At 47.2% G+C, this 26474-nt stretch overlaps 1 protein-coding gene across 3 annotated transcripts in view; it reads right to left on the bottom strand.

Moving 5' to 3' along the window:
- The window catches only part of PRKCH (protein kinase C eta), a 108131-nt gene that overhangs the window by 29196 nt on the left and 52461 nt on the right, over positions 1 to 26474 (bottom strand). For 2 of the 3 annotated variants that reach the window (XM_021401496.1, XM_021401497.1), the window contains exon 10: positions 15440 to 15594. In XM_021401496.1, the coding sequence (XP_021257171.1) occupies positions 15440 to 15594 (155 nt within the window). Of the gene's footprint in view, positions 1 to 1653; positions 8160 to 15439; positions 15595 to 26474 lie in introns of those variants that run through there. The other variant, XM_021401498.1, reaches the window with a different exon arrangement.

Consider the following 26474-nt stretch of genomic DNA (forward strand, 5'->3'; position numbering starts at 1 on the left):
CACGATGATGAGATGCATCTCAGGCGAGTACCAAGCAGGCCGCAAACAAAAGCCACTCGTGAACAACTGTCCCTGCGTCACATCAGGTACTTAGCCTACGAGTTTCTTTGGTCAGGACTCCCTCTCCAGATAGCACAGGGAGAGGGGTGCTTTCCTGCAGCAGTACAACCCCTCTAAAATTTGATTCACCAGCTGGCAAGGCCATCTAAGTTTCCAGCGTAGATGCCTTAGCTTGCTGCTCAATGTCAAGCACAGCAGAAGTAACTTAGAGCAGGAGGCAATGCTCAGCTGACATGGTTAGCATGCACAGAAGGCTGCCAACTCCCTGTACTGTACAAAACAAATCAGAAAATGAAAAATAAGCTCTGTCTCCCTTTCCTTTCATAATGTAATATACAGGGTATCAACCCCACAGAGCAGACTGGGAAGTTTGTGTGCAGGAAGCACAAAGGGGCACTTTCAGGATAGCAACGGGAACAATGACTAACTTCAGCATGCAGCAAACTCTAAATATGATGGAAATTTGGAGGTGCTGCCCATGTGCCTTTCAGTCAGCTGATTTAGAGTCAGTTCACACTCTGACTCTGTGTGCTCACTCTTCTTTCCAGGACCGGGACACCTCAATTACCGGAAGGTATCTGGTGACTGCTTTTAACTCACCACTCTTCAGGCGAATACCACAGATTTCAAGAATCACAGGTTTTACTATCTTAACTGGGGAAGATCTGAAACTCTCAGGTTCCTCTTTACGCAAGCTTTTACTACTTTTTTTTTTTTATTATAAATCTCTTTCTACGGGAATTAGATACTATAAATCCTCAGTGAACTTATTTCTAATCTAGCAAGACAAGAAGCAACAGTGAAAATAAATCTCCGCTTACAGTTGTTGGGACACCACACCAGATCGAAACTCAGAATTAAACATATTGCATCTGAACAGGACAGAATTGCACAACAATACATATTTTCCATTACAATGCAAAAGTTAGCCAACCGGAGGGCAAGATGTTTTCCAAAGAACCTTTTGTCTGTCCTTGCCAAAGGTACAAACACCCAGGTGACATCTAAAGTGCTTTGTTTTACAGCTCACGTCCCCATCAAAGTTTAGCACATTTCATCTACAACTGTGTATTTTTATTTTGTGGCAGGAAAGCAGTTCTTAATGTTATTGACAATTCCAGTGGGTTCTGCCATCAAGTACTTCAGACCCACCTACACAAGGAAGTACAATTACCCTTCGATTGGACTACTGTTTTCAGATACTCTCCCCATCAATAAATAATTGATTGAGGACTAATGGAAGACCATAGAAGCTCAGGAGAAGTAGGACTCACTACTGACCTAAGAAAAAGGAACAAAAAGCAAATTATTTTAACTTTCACGTGCCAAAATGCATCATCCACAAAATATATATTAAAACTTACAAATTCCTGGAACTTTTCTAGATAGGCTATGCAGACAAGGAGCAACAGAAGACCTGTGTCCTCTCTGCACTTTGGGAACACTACATACACGTGTGGTTTACCTGACCCCTACTTCTGTTCTCAAGCAGATCTCACTGTTTTACTCCACAGATGGTTTGCAAATCTCCTTATGATTTTGCATGCGAACTGACTTCATGGTGGAGCTGTGGGAGCTGAGAGGGCTGGGGGCGCTGGTGCTGCGGCATCCTTTGGGCTAGACCACAAAAGGAAAACATCCACGCCATGATACGGCAGCCACTTTCACATCAAGATTACATCCATCTCCATTGGGAACCAACTTTCAAACACATGGCAACTTTCACTTTCCACCTCACGTTGTCCCTGCGGTGACTTGGGAAGCACCACTGAGATACGAATGCAAACCCAGCTTGCTTCCTCTTCTTATCTACTATTTGCATTTCCCCACCCATGCCCGCCCTCCACAGCCAGCCCTACTGTACAGAACTTGGCCTTGGGATCTGGTGCTCTGCCTCCTGACCAAGTTCTTGACCCTGACCAAGTGCTCTGCCCCCTGACCCTTGCGGGCCCTCCTGGCACAAGCAGCAACCTTCATCGTGGCTGGAATGACTTAAAACAGAAAATGCCCAGCAAGAAGAAAACCCTTATCAACAGCTTTTCATTCCCCCACAGCAACCAAAGCACGCTGCCATAGCAGCTCTGCCCAGACACAAGAGTGGGAGCAGCTGACACGCAGTATGATGTTTGGACGCAGCAGGCTCTGCCCCAGAGCTAATCCAAGCTTCAGGGATCAGGCAGAAATACTTCCCGCTGTGCATCCAAGGACGAGGCTGTACAGCAAATTTATTCACAGAGCACTTCTTTCTATCTCAAGGGGAGGTGCCCCACAGCCCGACAGCTCTGATGCCCACACTGCTTTCATACCACAGACGCCGGAGCTCTGACACCACTGAAGCGTTACTCAGACACGCGGCGGCTGCTGGTTTTACCAGCAGAGCTCCTTTGTCCTCAATTGCCCTGGGCAGCTGGAGCTTTTTCTGGCATCTGACGAGCAAGCCTGTGGCTTTTACTTCATGGGCAGAAATGAAATAGAACGTGGATTTGGGCTCTGCTTTTTCCTGAGTCTTCAAAGGAATGTGTTCAGGTTTAGCTGCTAAGCTACCAGCAGAGCTGCTTTTATAAGCAAAGGATAAGCCTTCTTGCTCTGGCCTCTTGTCCAGGAGCATGACACTACTTTCCTGCTACTACTACTTTTCCTACTACTTTCCTGTCCCATTGGTGACATTGGAGTGCTGGGCAGGTAATGGTGAAGTGATGGAGGGGCACCCAGTGCTTCTCTATAGCTACACCCAACCCCAGCCCTGCACATGGCGCAGCCGCAGCCCTCACCCAAGCAGAGGACACCATTCTGTGTTACTCGTGTTGCAAGCAATTACAGGAACACAGAGACTTCCCAGATCACCCTGGCCAAGCTGCGTTGAGGCTCATGGTGTTGAATTCCAATGCATTTACTCGTATTGCGTAGTCCCCTGCTCTGCAGCGCTGTCCCATCACACAGGGTGAGCCGTTCCTAGGATCAAGTACCATTCAGATGAGCAAGGCTGGAAAAATCTCCCCCCTCCTCCACATGAGTGCTATATGGGCTCGTCATTGGTATAAACCACCGATTACTTCACAATTTTCCAGCACCCGCAATCCACATCATCAGTCGGCGAGTGGGTTGGGCTATATACACGTGCAAACCACACAAGTGTTAACCCTGCAGTGGGTCGAGAGGAAAAGCAACCGGCAGAGAGGGCCCTCAGAGGAGCCAGGCTGTGACTCACGAGGAGGGTGCACAAATGCAAGACTTTCAGCGAGGCAGACAGAGAGGTGAGGAATTTCTCTAGAGATTCGTCCCAGCAGACAGACAGACGCAAGGAAACACTGCTCACCTTTCCCATAACTGAGGCAGATCAGGTGACTGCCCTGCCGGGGAAATTGCTATTGTCCAGCCCATTGTTTTCTGCCTGGCTAAAAAGGGGATGATAGGAGACTAATTGCTTCACTGGAGGAGAAAAAAAAAAAAGCAGTCTGGAGTGACCAAATTATTTTGTAGACTGTTGTTGTTTGGGTTTGTTTCCATCCTGGCTTAACAAACATTAATGACTTCAGTTGCAGGAGGATGGGGGAGGAAAGCCATTAAGGCGAGAACATGGGCTGCACAGACATCTCCGGCTCAGCACACCCCAGCCAGCCTCTACAGCCATGCTGGCAACAGTGCATCACAGCCGTCTGTCTGTCCATTCCAGACGTCAGAATGAGGAGAGCAAAGAGAAACATTACACTTTCCTGTTTTCATCTGTCTGACTTCAGCAGCTCCAATACTTTTGGGTGTTAACTGCACTCTGCAACTCCTCCAGAAGAAGTGCTAGATGAGGAAAAGGAAGGGAAAGTTTCCCAAAGACTGCATGTTCCAGAATAAGGCACTAGAACACAAAGCCTGCAAAATAAAGTTTGGTTGTTCTGGTTCTCTTCGTTTACAGAAGCAACAGAGAAACTTCTGAGACTACATCTCGTGTCCAGAGTGACAGAATGAATCCCAAAGCCAAGGCACACAATTAACATTGAATTTCTTCCTTACATAACAGCTCCTGGGATGCAGCCACTCACTTGGCCAAGACTGCAAGTGGCCCAATAAAGACTAGAAGTGAGAAATGCCTGTGCTATACCAGTGGCTACATAAATCCTCACTCATTCAGCGCAGGCTTCAGGGAATTGGGGATAAGGGCCTACAGGAATTCTGTGCTCACATCTATAAACCAAGTCTGCTAGAAGACAACCACCTTCTTAACTGGAGGCATGCCACTAGGCACAGGAGAACAGATTGAGCCACCCCAGGTCACATGAGAAACATCACCAGGGAAGAGGCAGAGAATTTCAGCATGAGGTTCGCTTATAAGAAAGCGAAGAGAAAGAAGGGAAAGCTCTCTGCCAGTTACATAATTACTTTAATTAACCCATCCTAGACATGACAGAGCATGAAGATACCCGATTCAGGTTGGATATTAGAAAAAATTCTTCTCAGGAAGAGTGGTGAGGCACTGGCACAGGCTGCCCAGGGAGGTGGTAGGGTCACCGTCCCTGGAGGTGTTCAAGAACCATGGAGATGTGGCACTGAGGGACGTGAGGAGTGGGCATGGTGGAGGTGGCCTGGGGTTTGAACTTGGTGATCCTAGTAGCCTTTTCCAACTTTAATGATTCTATAATCTCCATTAATCTCCAGCCACTTTTAACTCAGATGCAGAAGCATCAGCTAGGCCACCAGAAGCTGTCCTTTGACATCCCGTCCCTTTCACACATCCTTAGCCCAGTGTCAGCTCACTGAATCACGGCAATGCTTGGAGTTTGCTGTCTGGCTTCATGGCCAGCAGGGATCAGGTCACCAAGAGGTGCCACCAGCTGATGCTGGGAAGGAATCTCATCTGATGGCCCAGTGCTGTCAGCACTTGGGGGAGGCTGTCAGTCCTTGAGGACTCTGAAAGGCAGATGTGACTGGAGAGGCTGAGGTGCAGCAAACAGGGCAGGTTCCAAGACAGCTCTATTATTTTTTTTAATCACATTTTTTGTCTTTTGTCAGATTAGTCACCAATGTGAGCCATGAGCGAGCCGAGAGGTATCACCAGATTAAGAAACACAACACAGACACTTTCCAGTCATGGATCAGACTTGTACGTACTCAAATTGCAGATATTTCATGGCCTCAGAGGCTCAAAGCCAGCCTCACTTCACTGACTACTTTCCATCAAGAAGCACAGGTTAGCACTGCCTTCCTGAGAGCAGACAAGAAAACAAGTCTCAAGCAGCTCATTCACATATTAAAGCAGCTATTTGGCAGATACGGTGCTATAAAGGCGTATCTGGGCAGTTTTTAGGGATACTGAACAAATTGCAAGTTCAGTTATGAGTTACACTAATCACCCAAACCCAGACTGGCTGCCATCAGTTGGCCATCACAACACTGCCATTAACTCAGCAGCCCAAGGCACGAGGGTTTCAGGCCCTCCACATGCAGCAGAGCAATGCATGGAGGGAAGGACACAAAGGAGTGCTGAACTACACTATATAAAGCTATCCACTGCTGGCTCCGTTTGCACAATCAATTAGTTCCTCAAACAAATCATGGCATTCAGCCCCTGTTCCACTTTGCCCGCAATGAATATGGGTACAGAGGCTGTTTCCTCTTCTCCAGTGTTTGTGGACAAACCTCATCACCGAAAGTGGGAACAGCCAGAGCTGGATTCACTGTTTTGCTGTGTCCCAAGCAGCACAAAGGAGACAGAGAACTGCAGCCCTCCTGTGGCTTCAGCCCTGGCCCTGATGAGTCCCCATGGAGGAGAGCCAGCAGGACCAGCTCCTGCTCTGTGCCCGGGTCGCTGGGGCAGAGCTCTGACCTCGCAGCGGGTGGGCTGTCTCCTTGGGACCACGGCCAGCTGGCAGAGCCATGGCAGCTCCTTGGCTCCCTCATCGATGTTGGGGCCAGGCAGAGACACAAGAAGTAGGAGCCCACTGCCAAGATCTTTGCTCCTTTTGCAGAGCAGAGGCTGAATGCAGAGATTCCAGCTGTAGCGTTGCTGCTTGGGCACCAGGTTTTGAAACAGTAATATAAGAAATACTGAAAAAGCAAGCTTCAGCTAAGAACAAATATAAAGCAAGAGGGAAGTTCAAGAGAAACACACAGGCCATGACAAAAGCTAAATTACATTGATGAGGTCGAAATCTCCAAAATAGCAATAAGCATTAAAGAATCCCTGAGATGCTGGCAAACTGAAATACAAAGCCCAGTAATTCAGCTTTCAGGCACAAGTCAATGAGGATTCAGGACATTGCTTGGTGCTTGTTACTTTTTCATGCTCAGGTAAATGTCAAAAGGAATGTAACCAGATCCAGAGAGGGGAGGAGAAAACCCGAAGCCTGCTTGCTAAATGCCATGCACCGGCTCAGCCTCTAACGCGTGTCCCACACAGCCTGCACGCTGCAATGTGCCGCAGCTGCACAGCGCCAGCACTTGCAGCCTTATTTGAAAGATGATGAAGTTGGAAGGGACAGCTTCCTACTGCCCCTTCTGCCACACAGATCTGACAGTTGCCTGTGCTGGCTTGTGCAGCTAACGCTGCTGTGCCCAATCTCCCACCCATCCCCTCCTCCAGCCCTCTCCCACAATAAATGAAACTGTGACCCACTTCAGCAAGGCACCACAACACCGCTGCCCACCCCAAGGTGGCACAGAGCCCGGGCACTTCGCAGTGCCACACCTTCCCTTGCCACATTAGCGGTTCAGATGCAAACATGTGCATTCCGACTGTGGCCCTGAGGGGCATGGCTTAGTGAGCATGGTGGTGACAGTGCATCTCCGCAGTTTTGAATACATCACACCTTGTATGCAGTTGAGACTTGAAGGCCTGCTGATGTTCCCATTGTTGTCAGCTGGAATATCTCCACTAGCTTTAGTGGAATAATAATCAGGTAATACAATTCTGAGGCTAAATTGTGCCTTTAGGCACAGCCTGATAAACGGGAAGATCTCGATCCCATCAACAGCAAAACTGTTATGACTCAGAGGCCAAATGATGAGCAACGCTTTCCCCTTGCTCCACAGGAACAGGCTTTGCAATTTGCATCCTGTGCTGTGCCAGCAGCCAGTTACAACCCCAGGAGCCGGTTTGGCTGGCACGCAGAGGGCAGGAGCAGAGTTGTGCCCGCCATCCTGCCCGGGGCAACACGGACACAAGGCATGCTCCTTACCCCATGGCACAACCAGGATGCCAAGTAGGTCTGACAACCAGCAGTGACAGTGCCCACTGCTTCTTCCTAAGGTGGTTAGCAAAGCCTAGGCTATGGCCACCAACTGCAAGGTGCTAGATAAACACTGCAAAGGAATCAGAGCTGCTTAACACCTGTAATTTCCAGCTAGCAGAATCACTTCTCACTTGGAAATTTGCGTTATTTGCTGGAACAAAAGTAAAAATTGTAGGCTTTTCTTCCCCCAGAAATTTTTTACTGTAAAACAGACGGTAATTACTGCAGCGTTACCACATAACACTTATTATTTCTAGTTTATTTAAGTAAACATCACAGGCAGCTAGTGACTTTGAACAAGAATCTTTGGTGTTTTAGTTGCTCCATTGGTATCAGAAGCTGCTGGGTGACTTCACAAAATCCCTCTGTTTCATAAAGACAGTGCATCTACATGCATAAACAACAGTATCTAGACATTGAGATTATTGACCAAGGAAACGTCGGGATCAGCTGCTGATACAGTTCCAGAACAAATCAAATTCTCCCTGGAAAGCCAGGGCGGTTGCTGCAGGCCAACTATGTCAGCAGAGCTGATTCCTCACTGTCATTCTTACATCTCTAGCAGCTTCACTCACCACGACACGTCGTGTTGCAAGAAATCTTCCATTTCAGCAAGCCAGAGGGAGCAGATGCAACAGCATTTTGTTGGCATAATCTTTGTTTCAAAAACATTGTAGAAAACATTCATTAAGGTTGACAGGGACCTTTTCCTCAGCTATAAATATCAGCCTCCCTAATGCTAACTCACGGGTCATATTCTCTGACATTAATGCTGAAAGCTTCTTCAATTCAATGTTATTTCCAGAATGCAGGTGGGTCCAGAGGCCAACGCAACAACTGGATTGATGCTGTGATGCTGGGAAATTACTAACCAGAGTGCTGTTGATACCAGGGAAAAATTAAAAATCAGATGAGCAGTTCTGGATAAAAAGGCAGCAAGAACCTTTAATGGTAGTTTTAAAAATAAATTTTAATGGGATTTCTTAAAATTATTTTCGTTTTTACTCTTTCTCCTTTTTGTCCCCTTCACTCCTTTAAACAGAAATGGAAAAGGAGGGAAAATTGGTATTTACAGATAAGATCATTTCTTATTTTCAAAAATTCTAATCTATGTATTTCCAGGTGCTCTGGGACCTAAAAACCTGAGTCTAATTCTGGGCTTTGTCTTTGGAGAACTTGGCTGTAACCATTACATGTAGCAAATTCATAAGCTGTATGCTAACTGTGAAATGTCTTCACAAGGATGCGGCAGTCCCTAAAAACGCCAGAAAATAATTAACATTTAATTGCTTATCCCTACCACACATGAGCAATATTGCTTATTTCCACTGAACTGGTACCAGGATTACCAAGCAGCACAAAGCCCTCATTTCAAGCACTCCGCAATGAGAGTCCGTGTCTCACTGTGCAGTACACAAGTCATTACACGCAGAAGCAAAGCTACACCAGAGAAGAACAAGAGTAAAAAGTACCAGGAACGTATATTGAAGTGAAGGTTATCCAGCCCCGAGGCAGCTGGATGAACCAGACAAACTCTTGAGGCCCCTCCGAGCTCTGTTTTTAATGATTTATACAAGCTTATCGTGTGCAGAGTTTGCAGGTTTCCAATCAATCCCTTTAAATAAGCATAAAGGAAAAGTAGACACTAGCAGAGCCAAAAACTTCTGTCGGCTATTCATTAGCCCTTAGTCATGTGGAAAGCTGCATTAAAGTTCACAGACTATACACAGTGGAGTCAATGGGGCACAGAGATCTGATCTGCGGATCTCAAAGCAGGACTGCCCTCTGTAAGCACAACTGTACATCAGGACCGCGCTGTCTTCATGCTGACGGATTCAATGTGACATGGAGCCGTGAGAGGCTGCGTTTTATCTCTGCACTTTCCATCTGATCGAGTGCAGAGAAACAGCACTTCAAACGGTGCAGGCAGGAGCCCAGCTTGCAAGCGTGCCACAACCACAGCTTAGTGAAAAATTATGTAGAAGAGATACCAGCCATAAGCGCAAATCACTGCACAGAAGCTGCTGACTGTCACATAAGAGAGCTACAGACATTACCACGCTCCCCACCCTGAGAGACATTCCTTCATATTTTCTGAACGAAGCACTTGCAAGTATTCCAGCATGAAGTTCTCTCTCCTGCACTAAGCACTGCTGCAGGGACAGGGCTGCCGGTGTGCCATTCTGTGCCAATTTGCAGCTTGTAGCTGATTTGCTTCACTTGTTCACCATAAAATCAGTTTACACCACATTCTTTCTGCTGCTCTCATAACACAGCAGATCCTTTTTTTTTTTTTCTGGTCCCGCTTACACGTATCTACCGCAGCCTTCTCAGTCCCAATCAGGAAAGCACCAAGCCCAGGAGCAATCTCAGTCGAGGTCTCAAAGCAGCAGGGACCACATCCCTCAGCTGAAGTTATGCCAAACCAGAGCAGGGAAGCATCGAGCACAGCAAAGCCTACCTACAGGTGCATCACACGTAGCGTGCTCCCATGAGAGCTTTCAGAACAGTTGTCCAGCTTAGTAATAGCTCATGAAACAAGAGATTCACCTGGATTTGCTACGAAAACAAAGTCACACACAGCACCTAGGCAAGGCAGCAGTAATCAATCCCCAGCTCGCCTCCCACCAGGCAGTTTGCCTTGCAGGGCAGTGCTATCAGCAGTACCAGCCCACCTGCCCATTCACATCCCTGGGGAGAACCTCTCATCTTCAGGGGAAACCAGATCTGACTCCAGATGTGAAAAGGGGTAATGTGAGATGAGAATAAACAGAATCACCAGTTGCAAAATAAAGAAACAGACTGAAAACATGAGAGATCCTGTGTCTACAATGTCTTGACCCATGGCAAAAGCAAACAGCATGCTAATAAGAGCTGCTTTGTTAACAGTGGCTCTGTGTAATTAGGAAAGGCATCCAGCTCCTGTTTTCAGCATGTAATTTTTAATTGATTTCGCTGAAAGAAACTTTAGTGTTGTTTCAGTTAATAAAAGTCTTTCCAGCAATACTGTTCTCCTTAAAAGGCTTATGTAAACCTCCCTCCAAATGTCACAGGCTTACTGTTTGAATTGGCTGGGAATTAACTCGTTGCAAAAAACCACACTGCCTATAAAAGCCACCAGTCATGAGACATACAGCTGCAGACCTGACAGGCCTCCTACACGAAGGAAGGTGATGATTTCAGAGAGCTGGCCAGCACCCAGCAAGCCTTCCAGATCTCAGAGGAGAAGCTTTTCCCTGTCCTAAGGAGCACCATACACATGAAGGTGATGCTTTCAGATAACAGACAAAAGTAAATGCTTGCCATTAACGAGCCTCTCATATTTTCCCCAAGAGCTAGTGTTCAGCCCCAAGGCAAGACCACGTGCTCATTTGGATAATTGCATAATTATCTTTTGCCTTCAAAATGGACCACGCATGCTATTAAACAGTCAAGTCACAGGACCTACGTAATGCTCGGCTGCTTATCTCAGTGCTGGTGGCACAACAGAGCACAGGGACTCAGTGCACACCATCCCACACTCACAGGTGTGACAGCACAAGCAGACCCATGTACCTCTTCATGGGCCAGCCACAATACAAATCAGGCAGTCACAATGGCAACAGAGTGGGCTAAACAGCACGAGCCCTCAGAATATAAAAAAGGTTTTCATCTGTCCAGCAAGCAAACCTTTTCCAAGCTTTCCAGCCCTGAGCTTTTCTGACTTTTCATCACTTGCTTTGCCTACATCCTTAGTGATACACCTGCTGTTGTGCTGTACTGAGAGGTGAGCTGGGCCACACAGTCCCATACCCAGCCCTGGCAAAACCAGCCCTGATGTGCAGAGTGACTGCTTCTCCTTCCAGAGAACTACTAGCCCGAGGCTAGTTCGGGTACGTCACCATGCACTGCATCCTGTATCACTTCCACAGGTAGCAGAGACATTCTGAAAAGCAACAGTTTCATCACCCCTTCATCCTGCCAGTGAGATACAGTTGCAGAGAAACCAGGTTTGTCGAAAATCGAGACCATGCCACCAGGTTGGTTTGATGGCTCTATACAGATGCAGATAGGCTGTTATCTTTCTGAAATCTAAAATGTCTACAGGGAAAGCCCCTAATCCTTTCCCCTCGAGACAGCCCAGTTTAAGAAACCATTTGCAGTTCCCTTCAATGTGCAGGATGATGCCTTTACTGAGGGATGCCTCCTGGGCAAGTGGACATAGCCACCAGCAAAGCTGTATGCCACTCTATGCAGTGCTATGGATTTGAGGGCAGAAGGGCAGATCAGACATTCTCACATTAACGCTACCTGGAAGTAATAAGCTCTGCTTTTAAAATAAATCCTTATAATTATTTACTCTTTGTTTCTAGAAGACTGCAAGCGGACAAGCTCATTTGCACTATGTAAGCCACGGTGCAGTCTCACAGTGCTCAGCCTGAATGCTGTTTTGTTTTGTTCCCGGCGTGCACAGAAGCCACAGCATGCTTCCCACAGCCTGGGAACTGCTGAACCGGAAAGTGAAAGTTGGGAAGAGCTGCCGCAAGAAAAATAAGGCATGCAGTCTTTACATAAAAATCACAGACAAACCCACCGACCTGCAGCAGGGCCCAGCATGCTGTTTCTCTTTAGAAGTGTCATTAAATAAAGAAGCAGTGCGAGAAGTGAGCCCCGTGAGCAAAGATTTTACCTACGATAGCTTTGATTACTGCCTAACCTTTTCCTGGCAACACTGAGCATGAGCTGATCCTAAGCATGTCCTTGTCCCACCCCTCTGGGCCTAGGGGTGTGCAATATGCTATGATTTGATATGTTGAAAAGCTCATTTTCATGGCTGCATTTGTTCTAGCTTTATTCCTTGCATGATAGGGTATAGGACCACGCTATACTTGTCAACACCGTGTTTCCAGGAAGCAACTATAAATAGGCACTGCTGAGATGATAGCTAAACTCCTGCTTAGGGCAAGCCAGGTGTGTTTCCTTGATAAGGCCAGAAAGCCACCTCTCCTTTGCCATGCTGCAAATGGGAAGGAAAAAAAATATCTATGAAACTAAAACCTCACTTAAAGAAAAAAAACACACAAATACACACACACGTATTTTACAGCACTTCTATTCTGGCCAGAGCTTAGTAACGAAAAGGAAACTTTCAACAAAATGAGAGGCAACCACTGAAAATATCAGTTACATCATGGAAGTCATCCTGAGAGAGCATCTTTCCAGCACGAGGCTGACTTTGTTAAAAAGTTACGTCTAACCAACAGCGTCGGCCTGAGGAACCCTGTTCTCAAGGGCTCACAGCAGCAATGCAGAAATACTGCACTACAGCTATTTCAGATCTTGTATGTGTGGCCAGAAAAGAACTCAGCAAACACAAAGTGACACATTTCAGCTGCTTATCAATGAACTTTCAGGGCTCACTCCCAAAACTCTCTGGCATTTCGAAGCAAAGGAACCCAGCTTTTGGCAGGACATGTTGCAAATCTTGATGGTCCCGTACAGTCACGGTGTTGGTAAATGCAGGCTGTCTCCTGAATTGCTTAATCTTGAAGGGAGTGGGGAAATACCGTATTGTTCTATTGATGGTTAGCCCAGAAGGAAAACATATGACACAGCGTATTCTGGGCCAGTGACTCTTACTCCACTGACTCCAGGAATCCAAAACGAAGAGGCTCATTGAACAGCTTCTGGCAAAACACCTTCTGGTCAGGTTTTTCCTGGTGTCTCTCCCCACTCCTCCCAGCTTCCTAGGAAAGCACTCAGATTCGGAAAATAAAATCATCAAACCCTCTTAGAGAAACGCAATGATTCTCTTCCAAGTATTTCCCTCCCATCTGCAGACTCCCTTCTGGAGCCAGTTTCACACACCTCTCCAAAGCCCGTGTCTGCGACCCAACATCAGCAACCACAACTGTGACCAGCAGCTCTCTCCCCCTATACCTTCCAGAATGGATTCTCCCTGGCTAATTAAAAAGTCACCCCTCACATCCACCCCATGCAGCTGAAGCTACCTGACTCCACGGCTCAACCAGTTTCACAACAAGATCAAAGCCCGCTCAGCTGTTCAAGCAGCTTTTCAATTACTCCTCCTGTTTCTATCATGACTTACAGCAGCACTTGAAGAGTGCCAAAACCCAGAGGAATCGATTACTTCTGACCTGTGACAGGCAGTGGGCTGGGGTACAGGACAAGCTGGAAGCACAGTGGCATTATATTACGTGCAGATACAGTTTTGCTGCTGAATGATTGACAAGAACTATTGGATGTCACTATTTTAGGGATAATGTCATTTGCCTAATTATCTGGCAGCATCTCTCTTCAGCAGCTGGCATTATTCACAAGGGAAGACTTAGACTGAAATCCAGCTGTAGAATAAGCAGATTTGCTATTCTACACAGACAATCACCATGTTTTAGAAGCTCAGTCTGCATGGTATATATCACCAGTAATTTTCATACTCCCGGGCCCTGGAGAATATTAAGATGATATTCCTTCTCTATTTTACTGTGCCATATGTATCACATGATTTCATAGTTTAAAATAAGTATTCTCTGTCTTCATCTGCCCATCTGTTTCTTATGGAGCCCAAACCAGGAGGAAAAGGAGAAGTTATCTTTACTTGATTTATCCTATCATCTCACTATAGCAAAGCACCTTCTGCACAACCCCTTGGGCCAGGTTAGCTCTCAGCGATTCAGATTTCAACGTATCAAAACCTGGGTTTATCTGACATGGCAGAATGCACTACTGAACACAAAGCAGCATCACCTGAGCTAAACTATGCAAAACCCAAAACCAAACAGCGCTTGGCCCAACTCACAGTCTGAAATGGTACTGACAGAGCCTGACTTGCATTGGAATTGGTCCCATAGGTGGGTCACAGCTGTGCAGCTTTAACCAATCCTTCGCTGTTCTGGCATGTCACAAGTAGGATTGAGCAGAGCCACAACAGACCATACCCAAATATGCATGTTTTGCCAATGGAACCCAGGTAACAATGTCCAAATGAAACAACTGACTATTCCTCCTTTCCAATGCTACGAGCAAGAGGATGCCAGGGGCTATGCAAAGCATGTCAGAAAAACCTCTTTCTTAAACTAGACAGTCTCAGTACTGACATCTCCTTGCTATAGTGTCCTGTGCCACCCCAGAACAGTGCTCCTTGACTGAATGGCCATCCAGGTCAGGTAGGCCACAGAGCAGACTGGCTGGCTGATCCACGCTGCCTGCCCCATGCCTTGATGCTTGAGCTGATAACAGAGCACTTTGGCAACAGAGAAAGGAAAAAAATTAACCAAACTGCCCCCTTGGGTCCTGGGGGAGGACAAAACAAGAGAGCTACGTATGGGAAACGGCTTCCTGAGAACAGCCTGGAGACCTGGGAGCGGAGGCTGACGCAGGGAGGCAATGCTGACCCTAGTGCAAATGCAAAAACCTCAAACACAGACACAGGCAGGAAGAAAAATCTCCCCCTGTAGGACCAAGGCAGGAATGAAAAGACATTTAGTAACTGAGCTGAAGGGCACCGAATAGGCATGTCAAATGGATAGGATTTAGGCACAGGGCCACAGTTAATACAGGGAAATAAAAAGGCTTGGGTGTAACCAGCACCAATTTACCTTTAAATAACAAGGCACACAGTGACAAAGGCAACAGCTCCTTGTCTTTACCTCCCAGAAAACCTACAAGGGTTTCACTGAACACTTCCCCCTTTGCCAGCAGCTTGGAATGTGCTCCACAGCAGCAGGACAGGCCCCTGGGCCTTGGGGCTCTGGTCATCCAGCAGCAATGTCCCACAACCAAGAGCACAGACACCTGGGTGTGCAGAGCAAGGCCAGCTATGAGCTGATGGGCAGCCAGGTCTGCAGAGCCATGTGAACTGACACCAACACAAACACCCCATGCCTTGGAAGGAAAACCAGTTTTCTTTGCATTTGCACACACATCATAGGAACACCCTCCCTACAGACAATACAGCAAGCAGAAATTTCATTCTGTCCTGGAAGCTGGGTGCACCTCAGGTATTTTCTAGTGGGAAAGCAGAGGTGCTGTTATCCCAGCTGACAATTTGTTCCTGGTGGGCAGCAAGAGACAGTTATTTACTCAAGCAGAAAACTCAAGCTATCAGCTCAGCCATGGGGTTCAGACAAAGAGAATGAATGAATGAACGGATTGCTCACCGATAAATGATGCCTCTTTCATGGAGAAACATAAGGGCTGAAATAATTTCTGCAGCATAGAACCGGGCCCGATCTTCATCGAAGCGACGCGACTTCTGAATATGGAACATCAAGTCCCCGCCATTTACGAACTCCATCACAAAGAACAGGCGATCCTTCACACACGCAAACACAACAGATACGAACAGCATTAATCATATCCTCCATCAGGCTTAGAAAATTCTAACCATCATCTCCCAAACAAAAACAGGCTGAGCACCCATGAGATGTTGGGGGAAAAACCCACTGTTTGGGGGGGGGGGGGGGAAGGGAAGGGAAGAATTAAGACAATGCCAGGAAGATCTGTTAATACCTCCCTGCTGTGCACTCCCCCCACCTCCCAAAGTTTTGCCCCAGAAAAGAATCCCTGTTCACATGTGGATTGGGCACATCAGCAGGTGCTGATACAGAGGGTTTGTTGAACTGGTTCCAGCAGTAGGATACCCCTTCAGCAGCACTTTCTGAGCCAAGCAGTCAGAAAACTACAAAAAGTCATTCCCACCTTACTCATTGCAGCTTTCTGGGGATAGATGTTCCATATTACAACGTGCACAACCAGCACTGCCACAGCAGCACGAGAGCTCTGAGCAGCAATAACAACACTGTCTCTAGGGTATCCTGACACTATTTCTAGGGAACGTGCATTGTCTTACAGAGAGGAATTTCCTGCCATCCACTGCATGGCAGCTGCCTTTTAGGCCTCCATATTATAGCCTTCCTGACAGCTCTGATTAAACTAAAGATCTTTGTGTGATAAAGGAACTGACAAGGACAAAGCATAAACCAAAGTCTCTACTGGGCAGCAGCGCGAGCAGCTCAATAAAGTTCAGCCCATTAACCACAGCCGCTGGTCTTTGAAGTTTCTATTTTAGCCTTGCTCTGGATTTCGCAGAAGTCTGCAGATAGGAAGACACATGCTTAAACTGCAAGTTCAACAGCCTGAGTGCAGGCTGAGTGTGTGCCCAAGGGGTGCTCACGTAATTGAGAGAATGGATACACAATGATTTGCCACAAAACCGAACCCTAGGATTGTTTCAGACTGTTTGAGAATTTCCCCTGGTGCGTGTCTCAGGACATTTAGCATTAATTGTTTCAGTTTTACTCCTGGTAACAGGAACAAGCAGACTGCAGAGCAGGCACACCTCTCACATGAAGCCAGCCAGCCCTGCAGTGGTACTGTTTGCCCTTCTCTCCCCACAAGCCCCTTCCCAGGTCTGATGTTAATCATCTACAAGCTGGCTTTAAACCCTCTCTAAATTTAAGAGGATGAGCATTGTTATTCTCCACTTTCTGGCAGCCAGCCAGCTTGCAATGACTGCTAATGCAATGGCATTAACATCCCCAGACATACACAGAAAAGCAACCAGGAATCCCTTCAGTCCTTTCCATCTATGAGCAAATGGCTCGTGGCAGAAGAGGACAGCTTGCTTCTTGTCACCATCCTGCTTTTAGATCAGCAGCTCCTTCTGTGCTCCTTTGGAAAGCAGCAAGGCTAAGGCAGGTGAGATCCCAGCAATCTAACCACAGCCACATGCTGACTGCTCTTTCCAGTCCATACAGACAACAGGACTTTATTGTTTTACTCTGGCTGCATAGCTTAGGGCAGCTGAAGCACCCAGGCTGGACTGGCTACGTCTAGCTGGAGCAGCACACACTGCAAACCCAGCACCAACGTTGGATCTTCAGCCCACATCAGATCTGCCAAGCCACATCTTCACTGCAGTTGGTTGGACTGGATGTGGCTTTGCTGTGCCTACCTGTTGTGCAGCCCAGGTATCGCCTCTGCCATGCCAGTCAGGCCAGCTTTTACATCTCCTTTCCTCCTCCTTCCACGCTGATCTCTCCACATGCCACGTGCTTACCCAGCCCAGCTTGCCCAGGCATCTTTACAATCCCACACGTAAAAAAAAAAAAAAAAAAATCCCTCTTGCCAGGTCCTCTACAGGAAGTAATTTAGTTTACCAGCAACCTGACAGGGGATGTGTGTACTTACGTAAGTAATACATATGCTTGTATAAACATGCACACAGGTAGGAATATGAATTTTCTACTCTCTCAAAGGTAAGCTTCAGGGAGACAAAGTTAACCCTTTCTTAAAGCATACACTGCTTCTCCAGCGCTGGCAGAGCTCCATGGCCTATCTCAGACTTCTGGATGTACTTCTATGCTCTCCAATGCTTAAAGGAAGCTCATACTTTCTTCTTAAGCATTCCAGTAAGCACTGAAACATTATATCACAACATTTACATCATTATTTATGTGGGAATATGCAGCAGACATGAGAGTATCATTGCATGAGTTCCATGGTGCTCACAAGAATGATAACTAAGGCTAGTGATACGACAAGGGGGAATGGCTTGAAACTAAAAGGGGAGATTTAGGTTAGATGGTAGGAGCAAATTCTTCAGTCAGAGGGCGATGAGGCCCCGGCCCTGCTGCCCAGAGCTGTGGGTGCCCCATCCCTGGAGGTGCCCAAGGCCATGGATGGGGCCCTGGGCAGCCTGAACTGAGGGGGACAACCAGCCCATGGTCCTTAAAGTCCCTTCCAACCTAAGCCATTCTATGATTCTGTGATTCTCCTCCACTCACGGTCTCGTTTCATAGGTCAAGCATAAATAATCTATTATTTAATTAATGAAGTTCTCCTGTTTAGGCCTAACACAACTTTTGACTACCCAAATTCTTATTTTTACTTTTTTTTTTTTTTGTAATGTCCAGCTAAAGTCTACAGTTTTCAAACACAGAAATCCTACATGGTTGTTGAAGAAAAGAGCAGGATGAGTTTTACAGCTTCTTCATAACACAGCATGTGTGCACTGGCCTCCTGCATACCTGGCAGCAAATGCCAGCAAGATCAGCACTTGTAGGGATTATGGATCTAAGGACCAAGGAAGGGCTGCCATTTTCACTCCTAAGTGAGATCATCAGCTTGCCAAGCTACAAAGACCAACTCCTCTTCCAGGAATTGTTGAAAAGTAAAATAAACAGCGGTATTTTATGAAATAAAAAAAGGCAATCTGCAGCATGCAAAGTAAGAGTATACAAATAGCTTAAAAAGAGGTCAGGAAAGGGAAAGCCTAAAATAGCAGGCAGTTCAGATGCTTGCAAATTTCAGCCGGCTCTCCCTGTCTTTCCAGAGCACAGGTGCTCTGCACACAGGTGAGAGGAAATTCAGGTGAGCTCTGCTTCATGCCAAGAGGCTGCAGCTCCTCTCTCAGGTCTAACCCCAATTGCCAGTTAGAGCCGTGAGCTCCTTCCTTGGGGTCCTCTTGGTGGGAATCAGAGGGCAGAGAAAGCTGGAGTGTTTTTGCCAGGGCTCAACGCTGAAATCCTCACAACTGTTTTCTGTTTTGCACTTCTCGCAAGTTTTCCCTGATTTGCTATCTCTTCTTGATACTGGCAAAGTAAGAGAGAGCATGTGAGTCAACAGGAAACGGTGACGCTAAAGCCTTCGCAGCAGCAAATGCCACATGAGGAAATCACACTGCAGCATTTCTGTACTGAGATCGAGGTGAATAAAGCCACAGAGCAATTGTTACGATAAACAAAATAAACATTTGGAGGAAGCATAACTACAGTCCATGGAATCAGGTAAGTTCATTTCAAGGCTGGCCGACAGCTAGAGATCAGCCCTGCCAACTTCTGTGAGAGACAGCTAGTTGGGTTTCTAGATTTGTCTGAGTTTGCCATGCTGGGGCCATCTGAAGAACACACAATGAATGCCCTAAAGACCAACCCAGATACCAGCTACCCTCACAAACCAACTCCAACCCAAACACTGGTCTAGCCCTTTGTCCTCCCCAGCTCTACTAGGAAGCTGTTTTGAATCCTCATAACTTTCCTCTTATTTAAGATTGCTATCATCATAGGAATTTTAATCAACTCCAGATTTTATTAAAATCTTTTCCCTGCCCCAAAAAAGGCCAGCACAGTGGCTGGTTCCTACCCATTTCCAGTTAAGTGCCACAGCCAATGCCCATGCATAAGCCACGCAAGACCAGTGTCATGCCAAAGATCTCTGAATCCAGCTGAGGTGAGAGCATTACCTCCTTCCACGTTAAGTAAATGCAACACGGCAGCATCACCGCCCCAATTTAGGGGGTGTGGAGGGAAGAGAAGGAGATGAGATGCATTTCCTGTGCGCAGACATCGAAGAAGACAACAGAGCTCTGTGCCAGAGCCAGCAAAATGGGTCTGGAGGAGTTCTGCTCACCCCTCCGCAGCAGAGCTCCCCCAGCCCTGCTCCTGCCCACGCTGCTTCCCTGCAGGACAAGGACACAGCCCAGGAGGAATTTCACACAAGCCTGCTCTTTTGCTGACAGCTGCCATCTAGGGCAGCGTCTAGAGGAGATGATGGAGCGCTGTTCAAACGTGGTTTAGAGCAATGGTCCAGTCCTTCAAAAAAAAAAATGTCTGGCACTGGAATTCTGCTAAGCTTGCATTTCATCCTTTTCAAAGTAACTCATGCACACAACTCCTTAGAAAATCAGCTTTGGACTTGATCTGAGTTCACTGAAGCCAAAGGGTTTCCCCAAGAAAACAGTCATTTTTCACTGTTTTGGCAGTATAAGCTCTGCAGAGCGGAAAGCAGGCTTTCAAAATTATCTTCATACAGAGACAGCTGTGTCACTGCTTCACAGCAAAAGTTTATTGCTTCCAAAAATGAGTAGCAGAGCTCAGGGAGCTTGTAAGCAAATCATTACATGATAATTACAAGAGCTGGCAGGCTCCCTCAGTGTTCCCAATGTTCCCTTTCTCCCTTTGTGGCCAGCAACCCCCACACAAAGCAATCTGCCCTAGGTCTTGCCAGGAGCATGCAAACAAGCAGGACACTCTGAGGACTGGGCTTTGGGAAGCCACACATCCAGCCCCACCAGCAGGGTGAGTGACCATTATCTGGGTCAATGCACTCCAGAGCATGGGACCTGGAGGAGGAATAATAAGCAGGTCTGTTTCCCAGTATTTATTTTTGTAGGTGTAACACAACCAATAACGCTGGATCACAGGTGTCATCAGAATGGGCACACTATGAGGCATGGGCAGAAGAGCTGAATCATAAAATCACTGAGCTTGGAAAAGACCTCTAAGATCACCTAGTCCAACTGTCCACCTACCACCACTACTGCCCACTAAGCCACGTCCCTCAGTGCCACATCTCCACAGATCCTGAACACCTCCAGGGATGGTGACTCCCCCATCTCCCTGGGCAGCCTGTGCCAATACCCGACCACTCTTCTGGAGAAATTTTTCCTAATATCTAACCTCCAGCTGAACCAGCTGAGCTCAGCCCCAAATTTCCAGGCAGCACCCACGCAGCACTCCGCTGCAATGGAACAAGATGCTGATTTATGCTTGGCGAAGCTTTGGTCTTTTGATTTCATATCAGAGTGACTACATTAAGCAGAAGAGAAGAAACAGCTCCATGTCGTGTCTGCTCAGCTGGAATTATCTGGATGCATTAGTTACACTTCCTAAACATGGTCGCAGCGATGACTGCCACCAGCACCCACCACCGTGGCCCAAGACCCCATACAGACAGGATGGCAGAGGCAGCAGGCTCCGCAGCAATCTGCTGGCTGACCTCTGCTGCTTCATCAGCCATTTTCTCTGTGCTTCAGCAGCTCCCCAAGTACATGCCAGCCCCAAAAACTGCTTACGCCGAGGAGAAATCAGACCACAGCAAGGAAGCATGCAGGAGGCAGCACCATACAGCCCCAGGGCTGTTGAGACGGGAGAGATCAGGGTGTGCCCACCACATCTGAAGGGCTGAGGAAAGGAAGGTTTCTCTTTCTCTCATTTGTTTTTATTTTCTTTTTTAGCCAGGAAAGGGTGCAGTGACAATTCAGATTGTGAAGCAGGGGAAGCTGCACGCTGCATTTCCTCACAGCTTGATGAGCTAGTGAATGCAATTCTGAGAAGAACAGTTAACTTCCCCCATTCTTGGCTCTTGCATCACTGTCACAGCTGGGGAACGGGGCAGTTACCGCTCATGACCGCGCTCTGCTATTTTACGCTGCTGACAGTGGGCACAACGCTGGCTTCCCTTATGCAGCAGCAGCCAGGCACAGAAACATCGCCTAGAGAACAGCAAACTGGCTCTTACATTAGCATAAATAAACTCTCCAGAGTCCCTGGAGGGAAAGGCTGCCTTGTGCACACATGTGCATGCAGCACAGCGTTAATGCTGAGCTCATTCCAGAAGAGCTGTGTGACTGTCACAACCCAGGGCAAGCAGATGGGAGCTGTGGGTTCCCACCCTGCTCCCCCAAAAAATCACAAATCTTACTACATCCTCCACATTTCTGCCTGCCTTTTCTTACTGGTGGGCTGAAATTTCAAGCTCGCAGGTTGAAGATGTTTTTTAACATGCAGTCAAACCATTATTTCTTTGGGACAATGAAGCCTTTAGGAGATGCAGGTGAGCCAAATGCACAGATTTCCTCCTCATCTCCTCACCTCAAGACGGTCTAATTCATAGTAGGATTAGCTCATTTTATGACCAAAAACTTTCACTCAACACATAGGCAAGAGAACAATTTTAAATCACTTCATTTGCATCTGCTTTGTTAGGAACAAGAAGCCCAAAATCACAGGCACTAGATCAACCAGCTCATACCAAAAATCCTTATGGAATCCCAATTCAGAAGAAAATAAAGCCACCTTGGGTTCTAAAACAGAATATTCTAAAAGTAGAATACCATGCAAGAAGAAGGAAAGAAGAAATTAAATCTTACCCTCCAGATCTTATTAAACAGCACAGCAAAGTACACAAACACTCTTTCCCACCTGAAGGATCAAAAACCAAAGGGCTGGCTGAACTTCAGGAGGAATAAACCCAGGAATAAGGAGCGAGAATATATCACGCTATAGACATCACTCATTAGTCAGAAATTTATAGGACATATGCACTCCCTAGCTAGCGTCTAATGTCGTGGTGTCTCAGAAGAGAGCAGATTTACAAAGATTACCATTTTTCCAGCCCTCAGTTCAGAACAAGCTACTGGAATTGCCACTTCCAATTTGGATCGATCAGCTTGAGACAGCTCTGGCCTGTTTTCCAGAAATACTGTTTGCAATATCTGCTGGCTTCAGGCTGCACTTGGGGAAAGCCAGAGACCTCTGAAAGTTCACCTAAAGGTCTGCAGGAAAATCAGAGTGGCAAAGCAAGGGCTTTATGAATCCACCCAACGCTGCCTGGAAAGCTATACAAGTTCAAAGAGATTTAAGCTGAAAGCATTGCTGGGTTCAGCCTCAGCTAGTTAGCTCTTCTCTGAGCACTGATTGATAGCTTCTTTTTTTTCCATCTTTTTCTAATCCTTTCTCAGTGCTAAACATCACTTGGTCATTCAGGCTGTTTGTGAGTTGGTTTCGTTTCAACTCTTTTTGTGCTGCAACTTTTTAGATTTTAAAGCCAAAGAAAAGTATTACTTACGGTTAGCCACAGTAAATATATGCAGCAAAACGTCCTCTGGCTACCCTTGTTCTAAGCTCCATCATTTTGCCTAACAGGTGCAGTAACTCTCATAAACCACTGCGGATGGACACATTTTCTCAGCCTCACGGAAATGCAGGTAGCCAAAGTCCCTCAGTGCCCAGGGCAGGAAAATGACTGCAACAGTGTTAAGATGATGGTAGCTAACACTTCAGGTCATATTTTCACTTCAGCTCCTATCACCTCAGTGTGCAGTCTAAGTGTGGACACGCAGCAAAGTTCACAGATAAAGTCAGAAATGTCAGTCTGATCTTGTTTCATCTTCTGAAGCCAGAACTGCTCTGCCCCTACACATAAAATCCACCCAACCTCCAGCAATGAGGAGACCACCAGAGGTGTGATAGTGCACACCAGAGATACAGTTGAGCCTCTCAAACTGTGACACATCTATTTTACCAACAAGTGAGATCACTGCGCTACCAAAGACGTCATGGATTTTTTCGGTGGACACCCACAAAACCACAGTTTTCAGAGATCTGGCTTTATTCCATGTTACACTGGACATAAGTCAGATCGAAAAACAGAAGTGGACTGAGTGTGACCCTGAAGTGGTTGAGGTGACCCTGCACCCAGGCTGTACAGTGGGAGCACAAGGGTGGAGGGAGGAAATTTCTCCACAAGAGGACAAGAGGTAATAGCCTTAAGTTGTGTCAGGGGAGGTTCAGGTTGGATATTAGGAAAAATTTCTTCTCTGAAAGAGTGGTAATGCTTTGGAACAGGTTGCCCAGGGAGCGGTGTAGTCACCGTCCCTGGAGGTGTTTAAGAACTGTGGAGATGTTGCACTGGGGGACATGGTCAGTGGATGTGGTGGAAATGGGCTGGGGTTGGACATGGGGATCTTAGAGGTATTTTCCAACCTTAATGATTCTGTGCTTCCCACCATGTCGGAGGGCTCACTCCCCAAAAACCCTGGCTTGTCTCCCCAAAGACCCAGGTAAAGCACAACCCAAGCTTCTCCAAGCCTGACTTCACAAGGGCTCTGCAGCCAGCCCCCAGCAGGATGCCTCCCTTTCTTGCCAGTGTTTATGACCAAAAAGCATGCTAGGCCATACAAAGGCTTCTGGAGAACACCAGGCCTAGAAACAGGATGTTCCCACCACCTTCTTCATTTGATTTAGGCTGGCAGCAATGAAACAGAAGCACACACTGGCCTCCCAGCATGGTAGCCTGGGGCTAGCACCAGTCTTGATGCTTAAGAAAAGAGGAAAAAGGACCGGCAAGCCTACAGAAAAACCTCCCAGCAGCATGCTTGGCTGTTGGGTATGTGCACACAGCATGTCATACTTCCCTGACAAGCCAGGGGGAAGGCTGGGGGTTTGGAGCCTGGGAGATGATCAAAGCTCTCCTCGCTGCTCCCAAGGGGCTCCCTGTCAGCACCCTTCTAACAACATCAAAGAGCCCTCTCCATTTCCCTGTCTCCCACCAGCATGCTCCAAGGCCTGTGTCAGGGCACTTGTGCATCCCAACAGGCGCTTCTGCTGGTCCTTGGCAAGCTCCCAACTTGAAACTATGCCCTGTCAAAGGCTCCAGGTTAGCTTGAACACCTATAGGAGGTGTTCACGGCCTCATCCCCCCAAAAACCTGTGACACAGTTCCTGCGCTGACCCTGGGAGAACTGTTTCAGCGCTCCAGGAACCAGAAGAGATGAAGAGAACCTTTTCCTTTCTATGCCAAGCACGGTATCAGCACACAGCCTGTAAAGGGGGCAGAAAGCTGCTCGCCAGTCAGCAGGCTGCCCCCAGAGAAAAAGGTACCACCAGTTCCATTAGCTGCCCTGGAATCCCCACTGACCTCACCAGCACCCTGCTAGCTATTACTTCTGAAGGACGCTTGTTACAGAAAGACACGCTCCGGTGTCTCGCTATTTTTGGAACAGCAAAAGCAGGCTCTGTGCTTCAGCAACTGTCAGCAGAGCCACACGGAGAGCAAATCCATATAACGATCAGAGAAACAGGGACAGTGCTGGAAACAGCATCGCCTGAGGGATGGTCCCCTGATAGCACCCTGTGGTCATGAGAAAAGGGATAAGGGCAATAAACATAAAAGGCAGCAACCTCTAACCGGTGCTTTTGACAGTATTTGCACGGGAAGAAGATCTCCCCCAGCCCTCCTCATTCTCATGCAGAAGAGCTGAGACAAAAGGATTTAAAAGCAAACCACCTGTGCAGGAAGAATGGTTCCTAAACCCCAAAGATGACAGGATCTACTTATTGCAAACTCATTTTAATTAAAACATTCCAGGATCTACATTCCTCAGTGTTAAATTACTGACTTCATTATTTAAACAGATAGCTTCCTTCACCCGTTCTAGGCCGGTATTGTTAAGGTGTTGGATGACACCAACGCCAGGTAAACGGAAACAAGCAATTTCGGGTGCTTGTGACCCCTAACACAGAATCCAAGATTATCCGCAGGTCAGCCCCAGCACCTGTCAGCAACTCACAGATTACTGCAGCAGGAGCGTAATCCTCTCTGACACTAAAGGGTGGTTGTAAGGCCCTAGAAAAAGCAGAGGTAAACGGCTTATGCAAGGCTGAAAGTACTCAAACCAAAACATTCAATAAAAAAAGAAATAAAATAACAGAGGTGTATCTCTGTGGTGAGAGAGGAGACCTCACACAGGTGCAGCTGGAGCAGGACCAGCACAGCTCCATCCTTTCAGAGGAAAGGAATCTGGAGGTGCAAGTCCCCAGCTCCTGCCTGCCCGGTGCCCAGCACGCCCAGGGCCATGCCCAGCCTCTGCCACTCTGTGTTTCCCCTTCTGTCTCTGGAAGCTGCGAGCTACCCAGCAGAGACAACACTTGCAGCTCCTACCACCTAGTGGCTGCAATACTCCTCTGTAAAAGAGCAAGGAGGCTGTCAGGAGGGCAGGCAGCCTCAGCCCACCGTGGGATATTAAAGCAGACCTTGCTAGCGTGCATCCCTTACGCTGCAGCTGGGACCACACTCAACAGAAATGCTGCACAGAGGCAGCATCACAGAGCAGAAAACCTTTCTGAACACGATCAGAGACCGGTGTAAGCACAGAAAAAACTCAGCTAACTCAAAACAGGCAAGCAAAAGTAGCAGCAGCATAGATTAACTCAGACAATGCACTGCTGTTTCTGGTACTTGTGCCAGCTCAGCTAATGCTAGATTACTAGCACTACACAATATCGCACTGTGCAGCACAGACATGCCCTAGGCAGTTTAAGTCAGCCCTAGGCTCCACATCAGAACAGCCTGCTGGTGTAGGTAGAATATTATATAAGAGTGTGAATTCCAATGGCTCTAGCTCCATTCAAACACTCAAAAATTGTTCTCAGAGTGCTGCAGCATTTCAGACATTTTTGAGGTCCTTCTTCCCAGCTCTTATAACTTCCTCTGGTACTGGGGAGCCCAGTGCTGGACACCTGCATTCTAAGTGTGGCCTCACCAGTGCCAAGCACAGGGGATAACAACTTCCCTGACCTCCTAAAGCAGCCCACGAGATAATTTCACTTGTTTGCAATGAGTCTGCACTGC

Source organism: Numida meleagris, chromosome 6 (assembly GCF_002078875.1).
Source record: "Numida meleagris isolate 19003 breed g44 Domestic line chromosome 6, NumMel1.0, whole genome shotgun sequence".
NCBI lineage: Eukaryota > Metazoa > Chordata > Aves > Galliformes > Numididae > Numida > Numida meleagris.